The following is a 22,366-nucleotide window of genomic DNA, read 5'->3' as shown; positions in this document are numbered from 1 at the left end:
CCACATCCGACACCGTCAAAACATCAGCCATGCGGATGTCGGCTAAAGCGGATCTGATTGAATAGACCCTTAGTATCTGTGTTTCAGTTCATTCAACTGGCCATTGAGTATCAATGGCAATGCCGCCATACATTTCACATTTGAATATTTTTTTCAAATACATTTTTTTTGATTGTCTGAAACCCATGAATCCCTTTACTGAGTAGCCTACTATTGAGTTATTTGTGACATCCGATAGTAGAGTGCATGCAGGAGCTTTACACAGGTGAGCTTCCCTTCAGAAGTGGCCTTTATTGTTAAAAGGCTTCATTGAATTATAAAGTGTAAGTCACAGGCTTGCACTTGAACAAAGCCTTTTCCATTATTTACATTCATAGCATTCATACATAAGTCATTTCCACATACGAAATTTGCCAAGTAAATGTAGACAGAGTTTGCGGAGTCAATGATGAGCTGTCATCTTGAGCCAAGGTTATGAATTGTTTATTAGGTTGGATTCCTACTGACAAAATCTGCTCGCAAAAATGGAAGGTGCTGTTTTCTCTGAGCCGGGTCCAGAGGACTTCTGATTGGATAGCCTAACAGCCTGGATGGGTCATTGATTGTGCCTCTGTGGCCTCTCCCCAGTTTTGCATTTTAATGTGAATGAGACTGGGAGGCTGGAGGGGGTTTTATGCTCTGTCTGATGGAGACATTTGGCACCGGCTCTCCTTGAGAAAGGCCACACCGAAACATTAGTCATACTGGTCACAATATAAATATAAATTGATTATATTCTATCGTACGCCTATTGCTATTTCATTGCATGTACTTTACACCCTGCAACATCACTGTCACCCAGTATACTTTTGGGGGGCAAGCACTGCATTTTTTATGACAAGCTACTTGAGATTTGGACTGCACTGGATGTTTGCATCTAGAAAGGTTTCTGAATGTACATTGTACAACCGTATGTTTTCTAAATCACATATCACAAAACCACACCCTCGTTTTTGGTTTGGAGGTTGCTTACTACGAAATAACTGAGTGGCAGTTACATTTTCGCAAGAACCAGTTGCAAAGTTTACAAACTAATACAGGGGCAGCACTTCCGATTGTGGCTTCGAATTACAGCTCTTCTGGGTTAAACTAAGAGCTGTGTGATCATGTTTTAAAAAATACATATATTGACCTTTTCTCATCTGTTGGCAGGATCTCTCTCTTTCTCCCACCAGAACCCCCCTACCCTGCCAGGTCATTACTAACTTACCTGGTTAAATAAAGGTTGTGAGTAATACCTGACTGTCACTCGACTATCATATTGTCGGTTCTTTGCACCAACGTTCCACCATCAGGTATGCACATCATACTACTACTATTCTATACTTAAATGACAGCATACTTTGCACTCCAGACAGTCAAGGTTATTGGTCCCACTAAAACTATGTATTTATTACATTCCTGTAAGTATATTGGCAGACTCAGCACAGTTAACCTTCCATTTCAAGCTGTAGTCTTTATCAAGAGCAGTAGACTACAGCTTTCTTCAGGGGTTTCAATGCTATGAATTGTGTCTGAGGTTCTGCATTCCCTTCAAGACGGTCCTCATGTGCTATCCCTGCGCTGTGGTTCCCTCCCTTCTGCAACGACTGCATTGCAGTCCAATCGAATTCATGAATCTGATCATCAAACTCTTTGTTCTTGCTTTTTTATTTTTTTAAAGAAACAGGTCCCAGCTTTTTACAATGTACTGTCCGCGTGTAACCTTTTTAAGTGTTTGATGCTTGAAGGGGTAAGAAATGTTTGTTGTTGTTGTTTTTATGAAAATGAACGTCACTCATTCATAGAGGATGTCCCACTTAATGAAACTCCTTTTCTCCCACTTTTGTAAAATTCTCTGCAGACTTCACACCCCATTAGCTTTTTGTTAAAGCTCCTCAGCTAAAGCCGCTTGACTATCCCTGACGGATGCCAACGCACTTCTTTGGTCTAACCCAAAGTGAAATACATTTGTGATAGATTAGCAAAGGAAAAATATAGAGGAGCAAACAGGGAGAAGTGCAAGACACAGCTGACTAAGAAGAGGATTTTATTCAAATAGAAAATCAACAGTCTTTGGAGAAGACACAATTTTGAACTAGAAATGACATTCTTTAGAAAATGTGATGCGCAAATGCAAGCGACTCACAGATTTAGCTAAGAAGGCAAGAGGGGCTATAGCTTGTTTAGTAGACAATTAACAGCCAAGTCATGTAACAGATACAATTATATAGTTTGTGAGCTAATCATAGGTTGGAAGAGCAGTTTACACATTCAATATATTATATATGTTGAATTGGGTTATTGGGACATCGTTATGAGACAGTAAATGTGTTGATTTTATTATTCAAGGTCGATCCCCATGCTTACTATGTACCCCTAGAATGCGGCTCAGCATGTGTACTCTAGTATGTGAGGAAATGGGCCAAAATGCATCACAATTACCGAATACAAATTAAAATAGAGTATATATATTTCTTGAACATCCATCTTAAAAGCACTCAGCCTAGGCTACATAGACTAGATAAGTGCAAACAACTTATGTTAGCTTTGAGTTCAGATAATGCTAACAGTGGTACTGTATTATTTGCATATAATGCTAGTACTGTTCATTTGCTACAGAGAGATTCATCATAGAGATGTAATGCTATCCTAAGCATGACTGTTTCAGGTAAAAGCATAGTATAAAGACTTTATTTGTATTTTTACCAAATCACAGGAGGGTAATTCCACTTGGCCCTTACTTCTTCAACAAAAAATACAAACTTGCAGTGGCACTGAAATTCGTCTGAGGCAGGTCGGGCTGTATGCTGATTTAGCTGCAAAACGTGGCAGTACCAAAAGGATTATACAAGGATATTTCAGGTCATTGTCTCACTCTTACCGGCCTTAGTCATCAGACATGCTGTGCTGTCAAAGGCAACCGGCTGGTAACGAGACGATACTGATGCGACATGAGCTGTAGGAGGTTTGCTGTGAGGTCACAAGGGTCAGACTCGTATTCTTTCTCTTCCTGAGTTGAGTGATTGGCTGTGGCAACATTTCTGCCTGAGTGACCTCAAACATTCATTGGAAAAGGGCTGCTGCATGTGTTCAGGTATTGGATAACCTACATTGTTGCTTGTTGCCAGGATGTCACACTGCCTACATGAAAGTAGTGCTTCCCAATGGGGAAGTGTACTACAGAGGTAATAAAGGTTGCAGGATTTCTGCTCAGTCAATAATAAGTATTTCTAGAGATTAAAGGAGTATTTGATTAAGTTAGTATGTGTTTGAGACTTGATATAATGGATGTCTTGTTTTCAGATTATTTAATGGTCTGATTTCTGCAGGATTGTAGCATCAGAGAGATTTGAGCACTCTTTGCTCTACTTAAGACTTTAAGACTTTACGAAATAGCAGGTCATTCTCCCCTTGTGGCTGGTGTAAGATACTGTAATGAATTGGTGCTGGGCTCTCTTTATCTTTGTCTCTCTCTACTCCTCTCTCCGACCCACACTCCCTTTCCTTTCTCTTTGGGCTTTCTTCCTTTAACTATATTGCGGACTGTACCTAGATTTTAGTGGTTTGTTTGTTTGACATGTGAGGACCTCACTTTTTACAAGCTTGACTGACGTCAAGTAAAAGTTGTGTTTGTTAGCGATGCACAAAAGCTGTTTTGTTATCATGGCAACCGCCGTGGAATTGCTTTGACTCTGTGTCACAGTCCATTTCTTTTCAGATTTTTGGGAAGATTTGAAAGTAGCATCTCTGTTTGTCAAGGTTAGAGAGGTAGGAGTGCTGCCGCACGTGCACGGTTAGTACAGCCATGACTCTCATGAAGTGACAGCCACACTCAATATACTGTAGAACTCTCTCCCAGGCCCCATGGAAGCCCACTTGTGCCAAAATCAATCAACAGCACAGGCAGGCAGGCAATAATCACTTTATTGGGTTGTTAATGAAAATATAGGTAACGCCCTCGCTCTTGTCGACATGTGTGCTATGTTGCGCTGGTTAGCCAAGAAATGTGATTATGCTGAATGAGAATTCCCCATGGTAGGCCCAGTTGTTAGTATGAGGAAGCTTACGAACCCCCACTACTCCTCCTGTCATTGCACCTTATGTATCTCCACTGCAGCTACTGTATTGAGCACCTTATGAAGCCCTCATAGTGGCTTGTGGTCAGGAGTTATTGATCTGTTGGGGAGATTGATGTGTCCGCCGCCTTCTAAGGATGAGGATTTATGTGATGCTCTGCCGATAGCACTTCATCTCACCAGTGGGAAAGATCAAGGTGTCAGGGGTGGGTTCTCTGTTCAAACAACTTCATCTCAGCTCAAAATCTGTTGCCCATGCTACTGTATGCTATGCCATGATCAGGAGTCCAAGCACTGAGGACGCAGGAGCCCACCCACCTGGGTTTGATTGACAGTTTTATTTGATTTACCCCTGGAAAAGAACAACCAAGGCACTGCACAATCAATCAATCAAATTTATTTATAAAGCCCTATGTACACCAGCAGATGTCACAAAGTGCTATACAGAAACCCAGCCTAAAACCCCAAACAGCGGCCTCCCGGGTGGTGCAGTGGTCTAGGGCACTGCTTTGCAGCGCTAACTGTGCCACCAGAGACCCTGGGTTTGCGCCCTGGCTCTGTCGCAGCCAGCCGCGACCGGGCGATGCACAATTGGCCTAACGTCGTCCGGGTTAGGGAGGGTTTGGCCGGTAGAGATATCCTTGTCTCATCGCTCACCAGCGACTCCTGTGGCGGCCCGGGCGCCGTGCACGCTAACAAAGGGCGCCAAGTGCATGGTGTTTCCTCCAACACATTGGTGTGGCTGGCTTCCGGGTTGGATGCGTGCTGTGTTAAGAAGTAGTGCGGCTTGGTTGGGTTGTGTTTCGGAAGACGACCTTCGTCTCTCCCGAGCCCGTATGGGAGTTGAGGCAATGAGATAAGATAGTAATTACTAACAATTGGATACCACAAAATTAGGGAGACAAAAGGGGTTTTAAAAAAAAGAAGGAAAAAACAGAAGAAAAAAACAGAAAAAAAACAGCAAGCAATGCAGATGTAGAAGCACGGTGGCTAGGAAAAACTCCCTAGAAAGATAGGAACCTAGGAAGAAACCTAGAGAGGACAGTGTAGGCGCACAGTGTAGGTGCTAGAGGTCGACTGATTAATCGGAATGGCCAATTAATTAGGGCCGAAGTCAAGTTTTCATAACAATCGGAAATCGGTATTTTTGGACACCGATTTGGCCGATTTTCTTTCTTAAAAAAAAAATGTTTTGCACCTTTATTTAACTAGGCAAGTCAGTTAAGAACACATTCTTATTTTCAATTAAGGCCTAGGTGGGTTAACTGCCTTGTTCAGGGTCAGAACGACAGATTTTTACCTTGTCAGCTTGGGGATTCGTTTTTGCAACCTTACGGTTACTAGTCCAACGCTCTAATCAGCTGCCTTACATTGCACTCCACAAGAAGCCTGCATGGCAGGCTGACTACCTGATATGTGAGGGCAGCAAGAAGCCAAGGTAAATTGCTAGCTAGCATTAAACTTATCTTGTAAAAAACAATCAATCTTAACATAATCACTAGTTAACTACTGATATTACTAGTTTATATAGCGTGTCCTGCATTGCATATAATCAATGCGGTGCCTGTTAATTTCTCATCGAATCACAGCCTACTACGCCAAACGGGTGATGATTTAGCACTGTCGTTGCACCAAACCTAACCATAAACATCAATGACTTTCTTTAAAATCAATACACAAGTATATATTTTTTAAACCTGCATGTTTAGTTAATATTGCCTGCTAACATGAATTTCTTATAATTAGGGAAATTGCGTTCCGTGCAAGCAGTCAGTTATTTTATGCAGCAGTTTGGGTCGCCTAGCTCGTTGCGAACTGTGTGAAGTCCATTTATTCCTAACAAAGACCGTAATTAATTTGCCAAAATTATACATAATTATGACATAACATTGAATATAGTACAATATAACAGCAATATTTAGATGGGATGCCACCCGTTAGATAAAATACGTAACGGTTCCGTATTTCACTGAAAGAATAAACGTTTTGTTTTCGAAATGATAGTTTCTGGATTTGACCATATCAATGACCAAAGGCTTGTATTTCTGTGTGTCTATGATTTGTCTATGATTTGATATTTGATAGAGCAGTCTGACTGAGCGATGGTAGGCAGCAGCAAGCTCGTAAGCATTCATTCAAACAGCACTTTAGTGCGTTTGCCAGCAGCTCTTTGCAATGCTTCAAGCATTGAGCTGTTTATGACTTCAAGCCTATCAACTTACGAGATTAGGCTGGTGTAACCGATGTGAAATGGCTAGCTAGTTAGCGGGGTGTGCGCTAATAGCGTTTCAATCGGTGACGTCACTCGCTCTGCGACTTGGAGTAGTTGTTCCCCTTGCTCTACAAGGGCCGAGGCTTTTGTGGAGCGATGGGTAACGATGCTTCGAGGGTGGCTGTTGTCGATGTGTTCCTGGGTCGAGCACAGTTAGGGGCGAGGAGAGGGATGGAAGCTATACTGTTACACTGGCAATACTAAAGTGCCTATAAGAACATCCAATAGTCAAAGGTATATGAAATACAAATGGTATAGAGAGAAATAGTCCTATAATAACTACAACCTAAAACTTCTTACCTGGGAATATTGAAGACTCATGTTAAAAGGAACCACCAGCTTTCATATGTTCTCATGTTCTGAGCAAGGAACTTAAACATTAGCTTTTTTACATGGCACATATTACACTTTTACTTTCTTCTCCAACACTTTGTTTTTGCATTATTTAAACCAAATTGAACGTTTCATTATTTATTTGAGGCTAAATAGATTTTATTGATGTATTATATTAAGGTAAATAAAAGTGTTCAATCAGTAAATAAAAGTGTTCATTCAGTATTGTTGTCACTATTACAAAGAAATGCAAAAAAAATCGCCCGAAATAATCGGTATCGGCTTTTTTTGGCCCTCCAATAATCGGTATCGGCATCGGCGTTGAAAAATCATAATCGGTCGACCTCTAGGTGCAGAGTTTTGAGTCCCAGTTCCCCTCCCAAATTCACTTCAATAAATCCTATGGCGATTTTCCTATAGTCTCTGGTACAACATTTATATTGCTGCAGTAACTACAGTATGAGAGAGTCATGGGGTGTCTGGTTGGGTCCTTGTACTCTAAAGATTTCATCTCTCTGAAAATAGTGAGGGAGTAGGGAGTCAGTGGCACTATAAACTGAGATGATGACTCAAAGACGGTGTCAGAGTGTCTGTTTCTCAAATTTTTTTTGTCATGTGCCATATTAAAGTTGGGTTGCCCAGTGATATGTATGCAGAGTAATAGGTGACATTTCCCCCATACGAGGCAGACTGCTGCAGTGGAACTGCTCTCTTTCTTTGTGCTCTCTCGCCATTCAGGCCTGGAAATAATGCAGATGAGGAGATGAGTGGAGACATTCTTGCGCTAAGAGCTCTGTGAGATGAATTTAAAGCGAGTTACTTCATTTTCTTTAACCCCTTGGTGAACCTGATCCAGAACAGATGGGTGAATTTAGCGTTTAATCTAATCTGTCACTGGCTCTGTCTGTACTGCAGTGTACTGGTAAGGTACCATACAGTGCTGCCTATTTGTCGTACAGTACACTGGTCCTTTTTATGAAGCAGTCAGAGTGCATACTGTTTACCATCTTGTTCTGCAGAAGTAGCCTATGAATTCACAAAATGTTAGTGTGAAGAAACTTTGGGGGTGTCTTGCTGCTTATTTGTAAGCCTTTTTAGTAAAACAATGTGAAATCAAACAGCATTCCCAGGCCATTTTAGTCAACCATTGTAAAATCAAACAGCATTCCCAGGCCATTTTAGTAAAACAATGTGAAATCAAACAGTGTTCAACAATGCATATTAGAAAGCTCTTGTGTTTGATAGTGAGAAAATGAGAGATCAGCATTTCATGGATCCATTTTGTAAGTAAGATTGAGAGCTAAGATTTCATCACACAGAGAGTACGCAGAGCCTTATGACAGCGTCTTAGTGTAACTTCGTAGACTCTGTCAGAATTCCAGACCCATTAGACTGGAGGTTAATGGTTCCCCATCTGATTAGATGTCGAGCAGCATTTCCTATAAGGAACATCATGGGTACTGCCCAGCCAGTGGGAGCGTGGGATAAAACATGAGGCTGCCGACAGTGCGGAGCGACAGAGGGCACTCAGGTTTAATGCTTAATGTAATCATTCTCCACTGACCTAAACCTCTCTGGAAATCTGAAAGATAGAAAGTCACAAGGGAAAGAAAGTCTGAGAAAGGCTTTTTCTGCTCTCCTCACCACCAAGAGAATCTCAGTAAGTTTATTGAATTGTCACTTTTTTTACATGTGTATGACTTTACGTGGAGGTGTTGGCATGGAAACAAGGGAGAAGGTGGTGATTGGTTTAAGTGATAGGAAGACGTGGTCATGGGTGGGTGGGTGGCGGATATGGAGGTGTGCAATAGATGTATAGACCCCTGAGTTCGGGTTAAATTCATTTGAATTCCAGCCAACTCCATGTCTAATTCATTCAGTCAATAGATTGGAATTTAAATTCATTTGACCCCATCTCTGGTATGCATACATATACATTTTATGCAAGACCTGTGTCTGTAGATTCAATGTACATCCTGACTATTAAACCAATCACAACCCTCCTCCTATCCAAGGACATATAACACAAGCTTCAGTCCACTCAAATCGCAATATAGTCAGTCACCTGCAGTAACACATAGTTACACAATCTGATGAGTTCTTAGTTCTGCTGTGCACCCAAGTTGCACTCATGTCTCGAAAGCACATTGACTTGACGACTCGAATCTTGCTCAATAACTCATTGACAGTAAATTAATGAAGAGAAGTCTTGGACGACCTTGAAACACAACAACACAACATTATACAGGTTTTTAAATGCAAGCGGAGCTAACATTTTTCACTAAGCAGGCTGGTAATTCCTCTGACTTGTGAGAACCACTTGGTGGGATCTTTAAATGTGATTGACAGGTGAGAGTCTTGGGTTGTGTTGCTTGACTTTTCTTCATCGGCACGTCCGACAGCAGAAGAAGCTGCAGAGACCTTTGTCAAAAACTTTCCTCAGTGGGACTGAATGGTGTATCATGTCTGTTTTTGTCAGGGATCCAACCATGTTTGGAAAGTGTAACAGCAGGACAAGTCCTATGCAACATTTCCACTCAAGACACAAGCATAGGAAATGATCCGAAGATTATACTACAGAAGAACAGAGGAATAGATGCAGACATTTTGTAGTCTTTGAGGGAGCTGTACGCCATAGTGACATTTGGTATTTTGTGTGTGTGTTTGCTTACTTGCATGTGTGCGTCCATGCATGAATGCATGAGTGAATACTGCAATGATGCCCAGAAAAATCTGAAACAAGGCTGCTCTCATGCAATGAGCACCATTCATCCAATGAATATCTGCAGACCCAGTTGCCAGCAACTGTTTTCATTATTATTGCCAAATGCTGCAGAAGTTTTTACAGTAACTAGGCTGGAAGGGAAGACTGCACCGCCATCTCTACCCCTCTCCTCCCACCCTCTCTCCCTCTATCCTGTGATGTATTACAGTCTGCAACCCGTAGATGGGCATGGATTGGGAGGAATTAGGTCACGAAGAAGCACACTGCAGAGGGGATAGCGCGGTGCTTACGTGCGTAGGAGAGAGCCCATGTTGTCGTCCGCGGTGCGGTGAAAGATGGAGAGGAGTAGGGGCGCGCTCACTTTAAAGAGTGCCTATCATACATCAACAAAGGAAATGGGAGGGAGAGGAAACATGCCAAGGGCAACGCCTGCCCCTGTTTCCCTTCCTGTGTGTGTGTGTGTGTGTGTGTGTGTGTGTGTGTGTGTGTGTGTGTGTGTGTGTGTGTGTGTGTGTGTGTGCAGTGCAGCAGCGGGCACTCTGCTTTAGCTCTCTCATATGCATAACGGTATTCTGCTCACGTTTAAGACTTTCTGCTGTGGAAACACTGAGGTGCTAGAGTGATGATGGAAAAGCGGGCGTCTAGGGGAACAGCTGTTTCTAATAATAGAATCCAAGGAAAATGTTCATCCCCAATGAGGGACAGAGCTGCAACGTCCCCCATTCTCTCCTCCTCTCTCCTTCTCTTCTCTGTTCCCAGCGTTATGAGGCAGCAGTTCTCACTTAAAGCTATGTCATCCCAGGTTTATGTTGCTCATTAACAGTTTCTGTGGATTTGTAATTCCCCTATCTGTAATGTATTGTTTTACATGTACGGTAATTGGCTTGTATCTGTACTTTACTGATTAGCCTTCTAAATCTATCATGTTTTTTTTTCATACAATTCACAGGTTCTCCAATATAGTTATTAATCTGTTAATAATATCTTATTCGTGCAAATTTGAGTATGACAGCCTGTATTTAATTGTTAATATGCTTATATGGACTGAGAGGACCAACTCAATTACAGGATGGTTCCATCTTTTGTGTAATAGTGAAAGTAAATACTGTTACATCTGCATTCTAGAAGCAGTTATCACTTACACATGGCGGAGGGTTGACAGGTACAGATCTCTTGGCCTTGATCATACATATCAATCTCGTATTGGCATTTATCAAGTATCAACGTTCTGAAGCAACTTTTTGAAATGACCAAATAAAGCAGACAAATAATTTAGTGTGTTCGCATTTTAAAACATTAAGTTTGTCCTTGGATAACCAGCTTATTGTTCCTTCATCTGTGAATAAGAAAGAAAAATGTGGAAATGTGTCTCCAATAAGCTTTTTTTCATGAAAGTTTATTTCCCTGAAGCATGTTCTGGAATGCCTGCATAAGCATCTTTGCAAACTGCAACTAATGCTGGAAAGCTTGAACGCTGTGAGTGGAATCTTAACTGCAGCTTTGCAACCCAGATTAGACTGATAGAAACCGGAGTGATGCAACTCTCCCCTGCCAGCCCTCAGAAAAGGTTACCAGCAGTTAAGTGAAGCATTTTGAAGTGTGTTTCATCAAAATGCCTGCAAGGCTTTTTGGATGGCTGATATAAATGATCTCCATTCATTTTTAATCATTTGGTTTTGTTTGTCCTGTTTTCTGCTGTCCCCTCAACCTCAAGTCTTCAGATTGGGAAAAGATGTCGCAGTGCTGTCACTTGGATCAAACCACAGCAGTGGATCAAAAATAGCAGATTTTAAGACGGCCCCAGAACAGAGCCCTGGAGAACACCTCACTTGACCTTCGATAACACATCTAAAGAGAGAGCTAATTGAACATATAGATAAAGTATTCAACCGTTACAATTAGTATCTTCAAAGGCAATGGCATTTAATGTATACTGTATATAACAGAGAACTTTAAAATGAGACATGGTGATTAAATGTACCGTCATGTTCGTTTTCTCATCTCTTTCCCACAGTATGTCTTACTTTTTGCTCTTCTATTTATACGTAATTCCCTCTGTCATTTAACACTGGTGCAAACACTAGATAAATCTGGCACACCATTTTCAATATCAACAGAGTACCGAATTACAACAAACACAGTTGAGATCTTTCTCATACAGATATTTTGCTGTTGCTGGCCCGTCTTTTTCTCAAAGACCTTGAGTGATCTTGAGGACGTTATGCACCTTGGCAACCGTCTCTGTCACCTAATGATCAGCTCTGTTATTATTATTCCATACCCTCCCCTCTCTCTCTCACACACTGTCATGCACACCAATTGATATGCAAGGGAAGTTACCCTCTGATATCGGACAGTGTGCTTATAGCGGAGACTAAATATTAGCTCTTTCCATTGCACCTCAGGTTTATTGACACATCATCCTTCTTCTCTCTCATTGACTTATCTAAACTATCTCGAAAACCGACTTAACCTTCCGGCTTAGCCATTGATAGACACAACAATAGCTCATGTCGGCATCAAGCTTATCATGACTGTGCATGTAGCTTTTTATAAAGCCTTTATGTATCCCTCAAGTATACAGTGCCTATCATAAGTATTTACCCTCTTAGATTTTTTCACATTTTGTTGAGTTACAAATGTGGGATTGAAATAGATGCAGTCAAATGACCAAAGCGCCCTCTAGAGGCCTCATTCATGGGTGGAATGTTATTAATATTAATATGTTTTTATTTTTTTCGCAGAAAATCTGTGTGTCTATGTCAAATGGTTGAGTTATATTTCTGTCTTCTGTGATGTATATAAAGTGTAATATTGGGATGCAAACTCAAAATGTAATACATATATCTGACACGGTACAGACGTCTTATTTCTTTATGCGCATAACCAAATCAAATCACATGTATTTATATAGCCCTTCTTACATCAGCAGATATATCAAAGTGCTGTACAGAAACCCATCCTAAAACCCCAAACAGCAAGCAATGCAGGTGGTATGTGCTATATGTTACCCTGGTCACCATAGAAGCACCCACCCGCAGCATGCTCTCCAGCAGGTATATTTCACTGGTCACCCCCAAAGCCAATTCCTCTTTTGGCCGCCTTTCTTTCCAGTTCTCTGCTGCCAATGACTGGAACGATCTGCAAAAATCGCTGAAACTGGAGACTCTATCTCCCTCACTAACTTCAAGCACCAGCTGGCAGAGCAGCTCACAGATCATTGCACATAGCCCATCTGTAAATACCCCATCCATCTACCTCATCCCCATACTGTATTTATTTCTTTATTTAGCTCCTTTGTACCCCAGTATCTCCACTTGCACATTCATCGTCTGCACATCTATCACTCCAGTGTTTAATTGCTATATCTTAATTACATCGCCACTATGGCCAATTTTATTGCCTTACCTCCCTTATTTTACCTCATTTGTACACACTGTATATTTACTTTTCTTCCTACTGTATTATTGACTGTATGTTTGATTATTCCATGTGTAACTCTGTGTTGTTGTATGTGTCGAGCTGCTTTGCTTTATCTTGGCCAGGTCGCAGTTGTAAATGAGAACTTGTTCTCAACTAACCTACCTGGTTAAATAAAGGTGAAATTAAAATATGTGTGAAGTGTATACTTTTGTTTCAAAGTAGATTTGTTTAAGACTACCAAGAAACACTCTGTGTGAACCTGATATAACTCGCTGCAGTAAAATGTCAATTTTACAATTTACAATCTTTTTTGGGGGGGGGTCACTGATCTACACAAAATTCTCCGTAATGTTTTTAAAAATAACATTTATTTCACCTTTATTTAACCAGGTAGACTAGTTGAGAACAAGTTCTCATTTGCAACTGCGACCTGGCCAAGATAAAGCAAAGCAGTTCGACACATACAACAACACAGAGTTACACATGGAATAAACAAACATACAATCAATAATACAGTAGAAAAGTCTATATACAGCATGTGCAACTGGAGGTAGGATAAGGAAGGTAAGGCAATAAATAGGCCGTGGTGGCAAAGTAATTACAATATAGCAATTAAACACTGGAATAGTAGGATGTGCAGAAGATGAATGTGCAAGTTGAGATACTGGGGTGCAAAGGAGCAAGATAAATAAATAAATACAGTATGGTGATGAGGTAGATTGGATGGGCTATTTACAGATGAGCTATGCACAGATGCAGTGATCTGTGAGCTGCTCTGACAGCTGGTGCTTAAAGCTAGTGAGGGAGGTAAGAGTCTCCAGCTTCAGAGATTTTTGCAGTTTGTTCCAGTCATTGGCAGCGGATAACTGGAAGGAGAGGCGGCCAAAGGAAGAATTGGCTTTGGGGGTGACCAGTGAGATATACCTGCTGAAGCGCGTGCCACGGGTGGGTGCTGCTATGGTGACCAGTGAGCTGAGATAATGCGGGGCTTTACCTAGCAGAGACCTGTAGATGACCTGGAGCCAGTGGGATTGGCGACGAGTATGAAGCGAGGGCCAGCCAATGAGATCATACAGGTCGCAGTGGTGGGTAGTATATGGGCTTTGGTGACAAAACGGATGGCACTGTGATAGACTGCATCCAATTTGTTGAGTGGTGTGTTGGAGGCTATTTTGTAAATGACATCGCCGAAGTCGAGGATCAGTAGGGTGGTCAGTTTTACGAGGGTGTGTTTGGCAGCATGAGTGAAAGATGCTTTGTTGCGAAATAGGAAGCCAATTCTAGATTTAATTTTGGATTGGAGATGTTTAATGTGAGTCTGGAAGGAGAGTTTACAGTCTAACCAGACACCTAGGTATTTGTAGTTGTCCACATATTCTAAGTCAGAACCGTCCAGAGTAGTGATGCTGGACGGGTGGGCAGGTGCGTGCAGCGATCGGTTGAAGAGCATGCATTTAGTTTTACTTGCATTTAAGAGCAGTTGGAGGCCACAAATGGAGAGTTGTATGGCATTGAAGCTCATCTGGAGGTTAGTTAACACAGTGTCCAAAGAAGGGCCAGAGGTATACAGAATGGTGTCGTCTGCGTAGAGGTGGATCAAAGAATCACCAGCAGCGAGAGCGACATCATTGATGTATACAGAGAAGAGAGTTGGCCTGAGAAATGAACCCTGTGGCACCCCCATAGAGACTGCCAGAGGTCCGGACAACAGGCCCTCCGATTTGACAAACATGATTTTCAAATTAATACCCCATCTCTCAGTCGAGGTCGAGGTCTCTCAGTCGAGTACTGAATTTCATGCACAGATTCAACCAACTTGAAAATGGCTGTCAACAACCAACTTGACCAAGCTTGAAGAATTTTGAAACTAATAATGGGCAAATATAGCATAATCCAGGTGTGCAAAGCTCTTAGAGATTTACCCCAAACATGTTTTTAACATGTATTGACTCAGGGGGTGCATACTTACAGTATCTAATCAAGATGTATTTTTTTATTAATAAAAAAATGTTTTAGAATTTTTCTTCCAGAGTATTTTGTGTGGATCATTTGACAAAAAATTGCAATTAAATACATTTTAATCCCACTTGTGACAATTAAAATGTGAAGAAATCCAAGAGGGGTGAGTACTTATGATAGGCACTGTAAGTGTAAACCGAGAGAACAACAGAGTAAACAGGTGATAGTTCAAAGTGAAGTTAGATTGACTTTGGGGTGCTGACGCAGGGGTATAGAGAAAGGGGAGAGTTTGAGGACCGGACGCATGGCGTGACAGGTGTGACCATGGGGCAGGTGATGGAGGTAGAGTACTGTAGATGCTCAGCCCCTCCAAGGAGCAGAGGGGCCAAATGGAGTGGGCATGAGAGTCGCCTGTTTGCTGCGCTTAATAAGAACTGACGTTACACAACTTCATTCACCTCAGCAATACGTGGTCTTATTGCAGAGTCTGTGGTTGTGCCAAGTTATTTTTAAAAAGAAGGTGCAAACTGTGGGAGACTGCAGTGCAACACAGACTGACAGCAGAGACTCCGTCTGAATAATTGGTAACACACTCACACGTACACACTTAGTCATACTGTAAGTCAGTGGCTCCCCCAATCGTTTTCTGTTACTGTACAACCAACTGAATTTTGCTCTTCCCGGTGTACCCCTGAAGTACCCCCTCATGTGTATTTTACCAGTATGCCTACGGTCTCATGAGTCTTCTCAAGTACTCCCTGTACCACCAATCTTAGTACCCCTGGTTAGCAACCACTGATCTAATTCATACACTCATGCAGGTAGTCAGTCACACACTTAGCTACACACACAGACAACCCAACCAAACATCTACTCAAACACACAGACAAAGGACGTTTACCCACGTGTGTTCTGGCCCTGGCCCAGACACAGTGCCACACACAAATAGGCACACAGTGAACCATCCAAGAACAGAGAGCCAATCCCTCCCACAAACAAAATACACCATGTACTTTCCTATTGTTTGCTTAACCATCCCAACCCTTCTTCCTCTTCCACCCCCCTAGGATTACACCATCACCATGTACTTCCAGCAGTCCTGGAGGGACAAGCGCTTGTCCTACACAGGGATTCCCCTCAACCTGACGCTGGACAACAGGGTGGCTGACTCGCTCTGGGTCCCTGACACCTACTTCATCAATGATAAGAAATCCTTTGTGCATGGGGTCACAGTGAAGAACAGAATGATCCGACTGCATCCAGACGGAACTGTGCTCTACGGCCTCAGGTGAGTGTGTGCGTATCAGCGTTATGTGTTCTTGGGCTCCTCTGTAGCTCAGTTGGTAGAGCGTGGCTACTGCAATGCCAGGGTAGTGTGTTTGATTCCCAGGACCTCCCATACAATAAAAGAAAATGTGGGTGTGTCAGTTCTGGTTACTATGTAAAAAGGACATTCTACTCCAAAATAGAAAGATGCTGACGTCATAAATATAATTTCCCCTTCCAGAAATTAGCTCAGTAACATATCGGTCCGTATGATCAGGCAGGTGTGGCTATAAATAGGCTGGGGGGTTTTCCATCTGCATTTACCCAATTGGGCCCAAATATTAGCCAGAACACAAACTCTAGTTAGCAACTGATGTATTGATGACTTGAACGTCATAAAAACATTCCACTGGCACTCAGCCAACTCAGGATCATGTACTGTGAATGTATGCCTACCTGTTATACTTGATCCGTGTTACATTTAGCCTCTGTCTTCCCTATGAATTCAACGCCATTGGCGAGGACTAATGCGCATAAACCATGCCGCTGCTAAAAGTTCAGGGTCTCAAATGGTGAATTTGACTAATTTCTTGGACTTGAGAAATAAGTGTAGCCTGGTAACACTAGAAAGCTCTGTGATCCTTCTCTTTTAACAGTGGGCATTAAAACTGCTTTCAAAGGTGTGTTTTCCCACAACTGCATTAAGAATGTTGTACAATGACTGGACATGCATATTTCTCTGTGTGGCTCTCGCAATTTTAATGTGCCTCGAGAGGAATATAATCTTCTGGCATAGAATGTGACAGGCTGAACAATTGAATAGGTCAACTATTCTACTATGGGTTTGTCTGATTTTGCTGTTGCTTACTCGTGTTGTTGGCTGTGGAAAGTTAAATGTGGATAACAATTTTTTCATTAGATAATTCCAATAACCAAAGGTACTGGGTTACAGCTCCGCCTGGTTCTCATTTGGATCATACTGTAGGTGCCAGGTCCTGGCGGGATCCGGTCCAATTTAACCTCTGTGTTTGTGTGTGTGTGCGTGCGTGCGTGTCTACGTCTTAGTGTCTGTGTGTGCATTTGTGTGAGCTTATGAGTGATAATGAGAGCCGACCTTCACATTTTTCAGACTGGGGGTTGGTTTTAAGAGCATGCCACTGAAGCTCCTGCACATCATCTCTTGGTGTGTGTGTGCTGCAACTGTACTGGAAAAAACTGCACAGAGGCAAGGAGACCATCCATTCCTCAAAGCCTTATCAAACAACTGCCATTGCTCTTTCTCATCTGCCTCTGGAGTGTGAGAGGAAGATCCAGGTGGGGAATCATTTATGGAGCCGTACTCCCCTGCAGTCCGGAGCACGGAAACAGTGTAGACTCGTAGGCTACATGCTCCTTGTCTGGCTACCCAAACTCCTTGCTCCGGCTAAACGCTATGCCACACCCACACATGTTAATTTCTTCTCCACAATGAGTCTGGATCTGAGCACCTCCCCGACAATTTCTAGAATGGAAGTACATTCTAGACCATCTGATTGGTCCCAGAAACAGATGGGTTGGGCCAGAGCCAGAACACATGTGGGTAAAGCGTTGTTTAAAAAATCGTTATTGGCTTCGATACTCTGATTGGTTAGAGATGATCTAATCGCTGATTACTTATTTTGTACAACACCCTTCATTTTGACATCACCACAAACGACTTCAATGATGGCATCGAAGGAATTCAGCAAACATGCTACCCTCCTTGCCTCTGCAGTGCTGAGCCGCACCGAGCTAACGAAGGGAACTGAAGGGCAGCCACTGTCAATAATGCAGTGGAGATCAGAGGGATTCAGCGCTTTGGTGGGGGAGAATGATGACTTGACAGTTTCTGTAGTTAGATATCCTTTTTTTGAGCTACGAGGCAGATCTCTAGGGTTTGTAGGGAAGATCCAATACATGTTTATTACTTTAGTCGGGTGGCATATCTTGTAATCATGACAGTGGATGTGGATTTTGTCATTAGTGCTCATTTGAATGTTTGTTCTAGCCAAAAAGTATAGTTTGTCTGGGAAGGCATTATTTGTGTTTTGTTTTCGTTAACCAGCAGTTGCCGGGACCACCAGTGTCGGATTAAAATAATCCTCCTTTAGCCAATCACTGACATTAATTTATCAATTAAGTGTGAGGGAGCAAAGGAAACCCAGTGGAAACTGAGGACCTCAAGGGCAAGAGTTAGTCACCCCATGCTGTAGCTCATTAACTGGCTGAGTTAAAGGCTAGCTGGTAGTTCTGGGAGATAACATCTGTCTCGAAGATTCAGGCAAAATGACGTCACCACAGTTAAACCCAGTAATTTGACTCATATACATCTCCCTTTAACCTTATCAGCTCATCAGTGACCTCAGCTGCTGACAAGAGACTTGGCGTGTGATCTAAGTCACGGAACCAATGTGACCATTGACTGGAATCAAACCTGTGTTGACAGCGAGACACGCCCATCACAAAGAGGACAGTGTTAAGTCTCTGATCTAGCCGTTACCTCTGAAAGCTAACATCTGGCACTAACATCTGTCTTCAGGTCTCGGGCTAGGTTACATCATGGTGGAAGCTAATGACAACCAGGCAATCAATCCCATTAACTACATTTGTATGAGTTGTTGTGATTGAGCTCAATGTCTAGATTAAAAGGTAGCTTGTGGTTCATATCTTTGTGAAGACGCTGCAGTGTTTTGTACACATCTATGTTGCTTGTTAGGTTAATTAGGGCTAAGAGGGAGTCGAGCATGTGGCTAACCTGGTGTGGTGCTGGAGTGGAAGGTCTTAAATGTGTGATTTGATTAAGTATGGCTACATAAGCGGGATGGCAGGTAGCCTAGTGGTTAGAGTGGTGGGCCAGTAACCGTAAAGGTTGCTAGATCAAATCCCTGAGCTGACAAGGTAAAAATCTGTAGTTCTTCCCCTGAACAAGGCAGTTAACCCGCTGTTCCTAGGCCATCATTGTAAATAAGAATGTGTTCTTAACTGACTTGCCTTGTTAAATAAAAAGATTATATTGTCTGTGCCCATTATAAATCTGAGGGGTTATTTTTGGTGCATAGAAATAGTGACTGTAGTATAATTTGGTGAAAACCCACTGGGCACAGATGTAATTTCAATTTCTAGTTTTGATTTACATTTGGTTGAGTTGTCAACCAACATTATTTCAACGTGAAATCAACAAAAATGTCACCATGTTATTGGATTTAGGTTAAAAGTTGGGTGAATACACAATTCTCCAATCAGTTTTCCACATTGATTTAACTTCATCACATTACATGTTTTTTTTAATATTGCGTGGATACAACGTTGATTCAATCAGATTTGCCCAGTGGGAACGCAAATGTATCACCATTTTGTTGTTTTGGTTGACGCCAAATCCTTTGGCGTCAACCAAAGGTGGCTGAACAGGTGGCTGAACAGCATGCTCCTTCTTGGCATTAACATGTGTGCCAATATATACATGATTATCATGGTAACATTTAGGGCTGGATTTAAACCTGCCGTAGCAATGTTTATGCAACCGCTTTGTTTACACATTGAAATCGAATTCACCCCATGAATTGACTGAATTGAAATTCAATACACACACCAACTGTCTATAGGCCAACACTCAACTCACCTTCAGTCTCTTCCTTAGTCCTTTGAAGGGCATATTTAAAGGTAGACTCAGCAACATGACATCATCATACACAGCAGGACATATTGCCATGGCTCTTGCCAGTGTGGGCATGCACACATACTAGTAGTTTGGCCGATTTGGATTCTGTTGTTGTTGACGTCTGTAAGCAGGAAGTAGCCCCGCTATGTGTATGATGACGTCTTATTGCTTAGTGTACCTTTAACAAATCCTTTTAATTGACATTTCAAGCTAGTCTACTGTAGAAAGCCACATTTTAATATATTAAAATATCATTATTAGCTTGGTTTGAGTTGAGCTGTCAGCCTGTTGGGTGAGCAGCAGTGGCCTGGGTGCTGGCTGGCACGGGCCTGCGGAGAGATTCATTAGCAATAGCCATGCCTCTCAGGAGGATCAGGTGAGTCACCCTGCTGGCGCTGGCAGCTCCTGTCTGCCCCAACCATACGCTGCTCTCCCCAGGAGGACTACCAGGAAAACCTGCTCCGCTCGTCTCTCATCTCCAGTCCCCATCTCGTCTCTTTAAAGGTAAATGATGCCCAGTGTATCCAGTTACCCAGTGGTACTGTACTGTAGTGTACGTTCCTTGTTGGTACCAGTTTGTAGTTACAGGAATTGATGATGTTTCAGTTCTACCCATGTCCCTGACCACTGCTGCAATACTTTTGTTTGTTAACAATAAACAATATATCTTTGGTATGGCTCTGTCATTTCCTAAGGCACTTTATACTTAAATATCCTATGCCATGATTGTCATTTTCTTTGACGCGTAGTCATGCAATGCTAGGATATTATGAACCATGACTACGTAATTGTTATGATACTCAGTCGAGCATTACTAATTGACTAACATCCTGAACCATGGCCATGTCTTAAGCACAGCCCTGTCGTTCTACATTACACTAACAGACAGTTACTACGCCCCATAAGCATGTCATTCATGTGGCTATCTGTCAGTGTCAGTGTCTCCCCTGCTCTGATGTCTATCTCTGATGTCTGGGCCCATTGTGAGTGAGTGCCTGTCTGTGTATAATCTGAATACTACTCTGTCGTTCAGTCTTCCTCTCGTCTTCTCTCCCTGCCTCCCTCGCGAGAGCACGCCGAAATAACTTGCATGTCATTGTGACAACTTTTGACTTTCATCTGCTTTGCTCCTCACACACAATTCTCCCAGTTTCACGTTGAGCAGGGAGACGTTTTCACACTCGAATGCTGCAGAATTATTATTCCCCGCAGACCACACAATTATTCAGCCAGTGTGCTTCTGCCTGCTGCCTACAGTGAGCCGGCTATATTTAGGCTGCCTGGAATGACCTCACCACTTACTGTAGAGTACACGTCTGCTGCCACGCTACCTTCACGTTTTAATGTATCCATCAATACGCATATGGCCAGTCGGAATGGTCACTGCACACGCTAACAAACAGTAGGCCTATTAGTTATGCTCAATGAAGATTGATTGAATATGGCAACATGTTTTTAATTCAACTTTTAATCAAATCTAGCATAACACTCATTGCTGTAATTACTAATTTTTAGGCAGCACTGCCACCTCTACTCCCGGTGCTTCAGCATGTGAAGGAAAAGAGAGTGTCTGTGTGATTAACATTTTATGAAGTATAGCAGTCATAACAAAAAGCTTTAATTGCAGTAAAATGTTAGATTATTTAACAGAACAACATCTTTCTAGCTAGCACCCTTTTACAGTTTGTTGTATTTTTAAAGCAAGACAATAGAGTTGAGCATGTTTTACCTTCCTCTTCCCCTGGAAAACAATATCAATCGTTACTGAGTGGAATGTCCTGGATAAATTAAATTACAATCTTATAACCACTATACTAGTATAACTGCAGACATTTTCAGAGCATCACTTCTCCAATATCAGTCATCCCAGTAGATAAGATTCCTCTCACATGAACAATGCAATACTCTCACCAACTGCATTAGCCATCTCAGAAAACACAAACCAAACTAATGCTGCAGACAGTCACACCCGTAACATCTATCACGTCACATGACGCTTATTACCATCACGGATGGTCACGGATGCAAAGCCCACCTCTTTTCCTGATCGGCATTGATCTGATGGGGAGGGGATGTTACACACTGGGGTAATAGATTGGGAGTGGGCATAGTGCTCCGAGCTCCCTGCTGTAAAGTAGGGTAAACCCTTGCTGACACCCCTACGGTATGGAGGAGCTGATGCTCTATTTTTACCCCATCTCTGCAGCTGCTTTATAATTCATCCAGACCACCCTAATGCATCTGGTGGGTTTGAGACATGGTCGACAGCCAAAGAATATTCAGCTGCAGAAATGTTTGATGAAATGCTGAATATTCATGCCCAGGGCTTCTCAGTTCTCAACATCGTTGCGGCTGAAATTGACAGATATTGGTCTCACTGGACACTCGCTATCACTCAGTGAGGAGAATGGCTATGGGCCAGTGAGATTCATTTTTACAAGGCAGGGCTCTTGGATTGGACGAAGACCAGGACTAATGCACAGATGACCACCACTGGACTTTTAGAATGCCCTTTACATGGGTGGTTGTATTGCTACATTCCAAATCCATCCCTAGCCCCTTGGGACTACATCTGGAGCTGAAAGGATTGGATTGGTATACTAAACAGTATTGTT

The 22,366-nt window shown here is 42.3% G+C and overlaps 1 protein-coding gene across 1 annotated transcript in view; it reads left to right on the top strand.

Annotated features, from left to right (window-relative positions):
* LOC109893717 (gamma-aminobutyric acid receptor subunit beta-1) overlaps positions 1-22,366 on the top strand; it is a 54,744-nt gene that overhangs the window by 18,077 nt on the left and 14,301 nt on the right. Inside the window, exon 4 of the mRNA XM_031828820.1 lies at positions 15,877-16,097. Within this exon, the coding sequence (XP_031684680.1) occupies positions 15,877-16,097 (221 nt within the window). The remainder of the gene's footprint in view (positions 1-15,876; positions 16,098-22,366) is intronic.

This window comes from Oncorhynchus kisutch, linkage group LG7 (assembly GCF_002021735.2).
Source record: "Oncorhynchus kisutch isolate 150728-3 linkage group LG7, Okis_V2, whole genome shotgun sequence".
In the NCBI taxonomy this organism is placed as follows: domain Eukaryota; kingdom Metazoa; phylum Chordata; class Actinopteri; order Salmoniformes; family Salmonidae; genus Oncorhynchus; species Oncorhynchus kisutch.
This window is presented reverse-complemented; position numbering and strand designations above follow the sequence as displayed.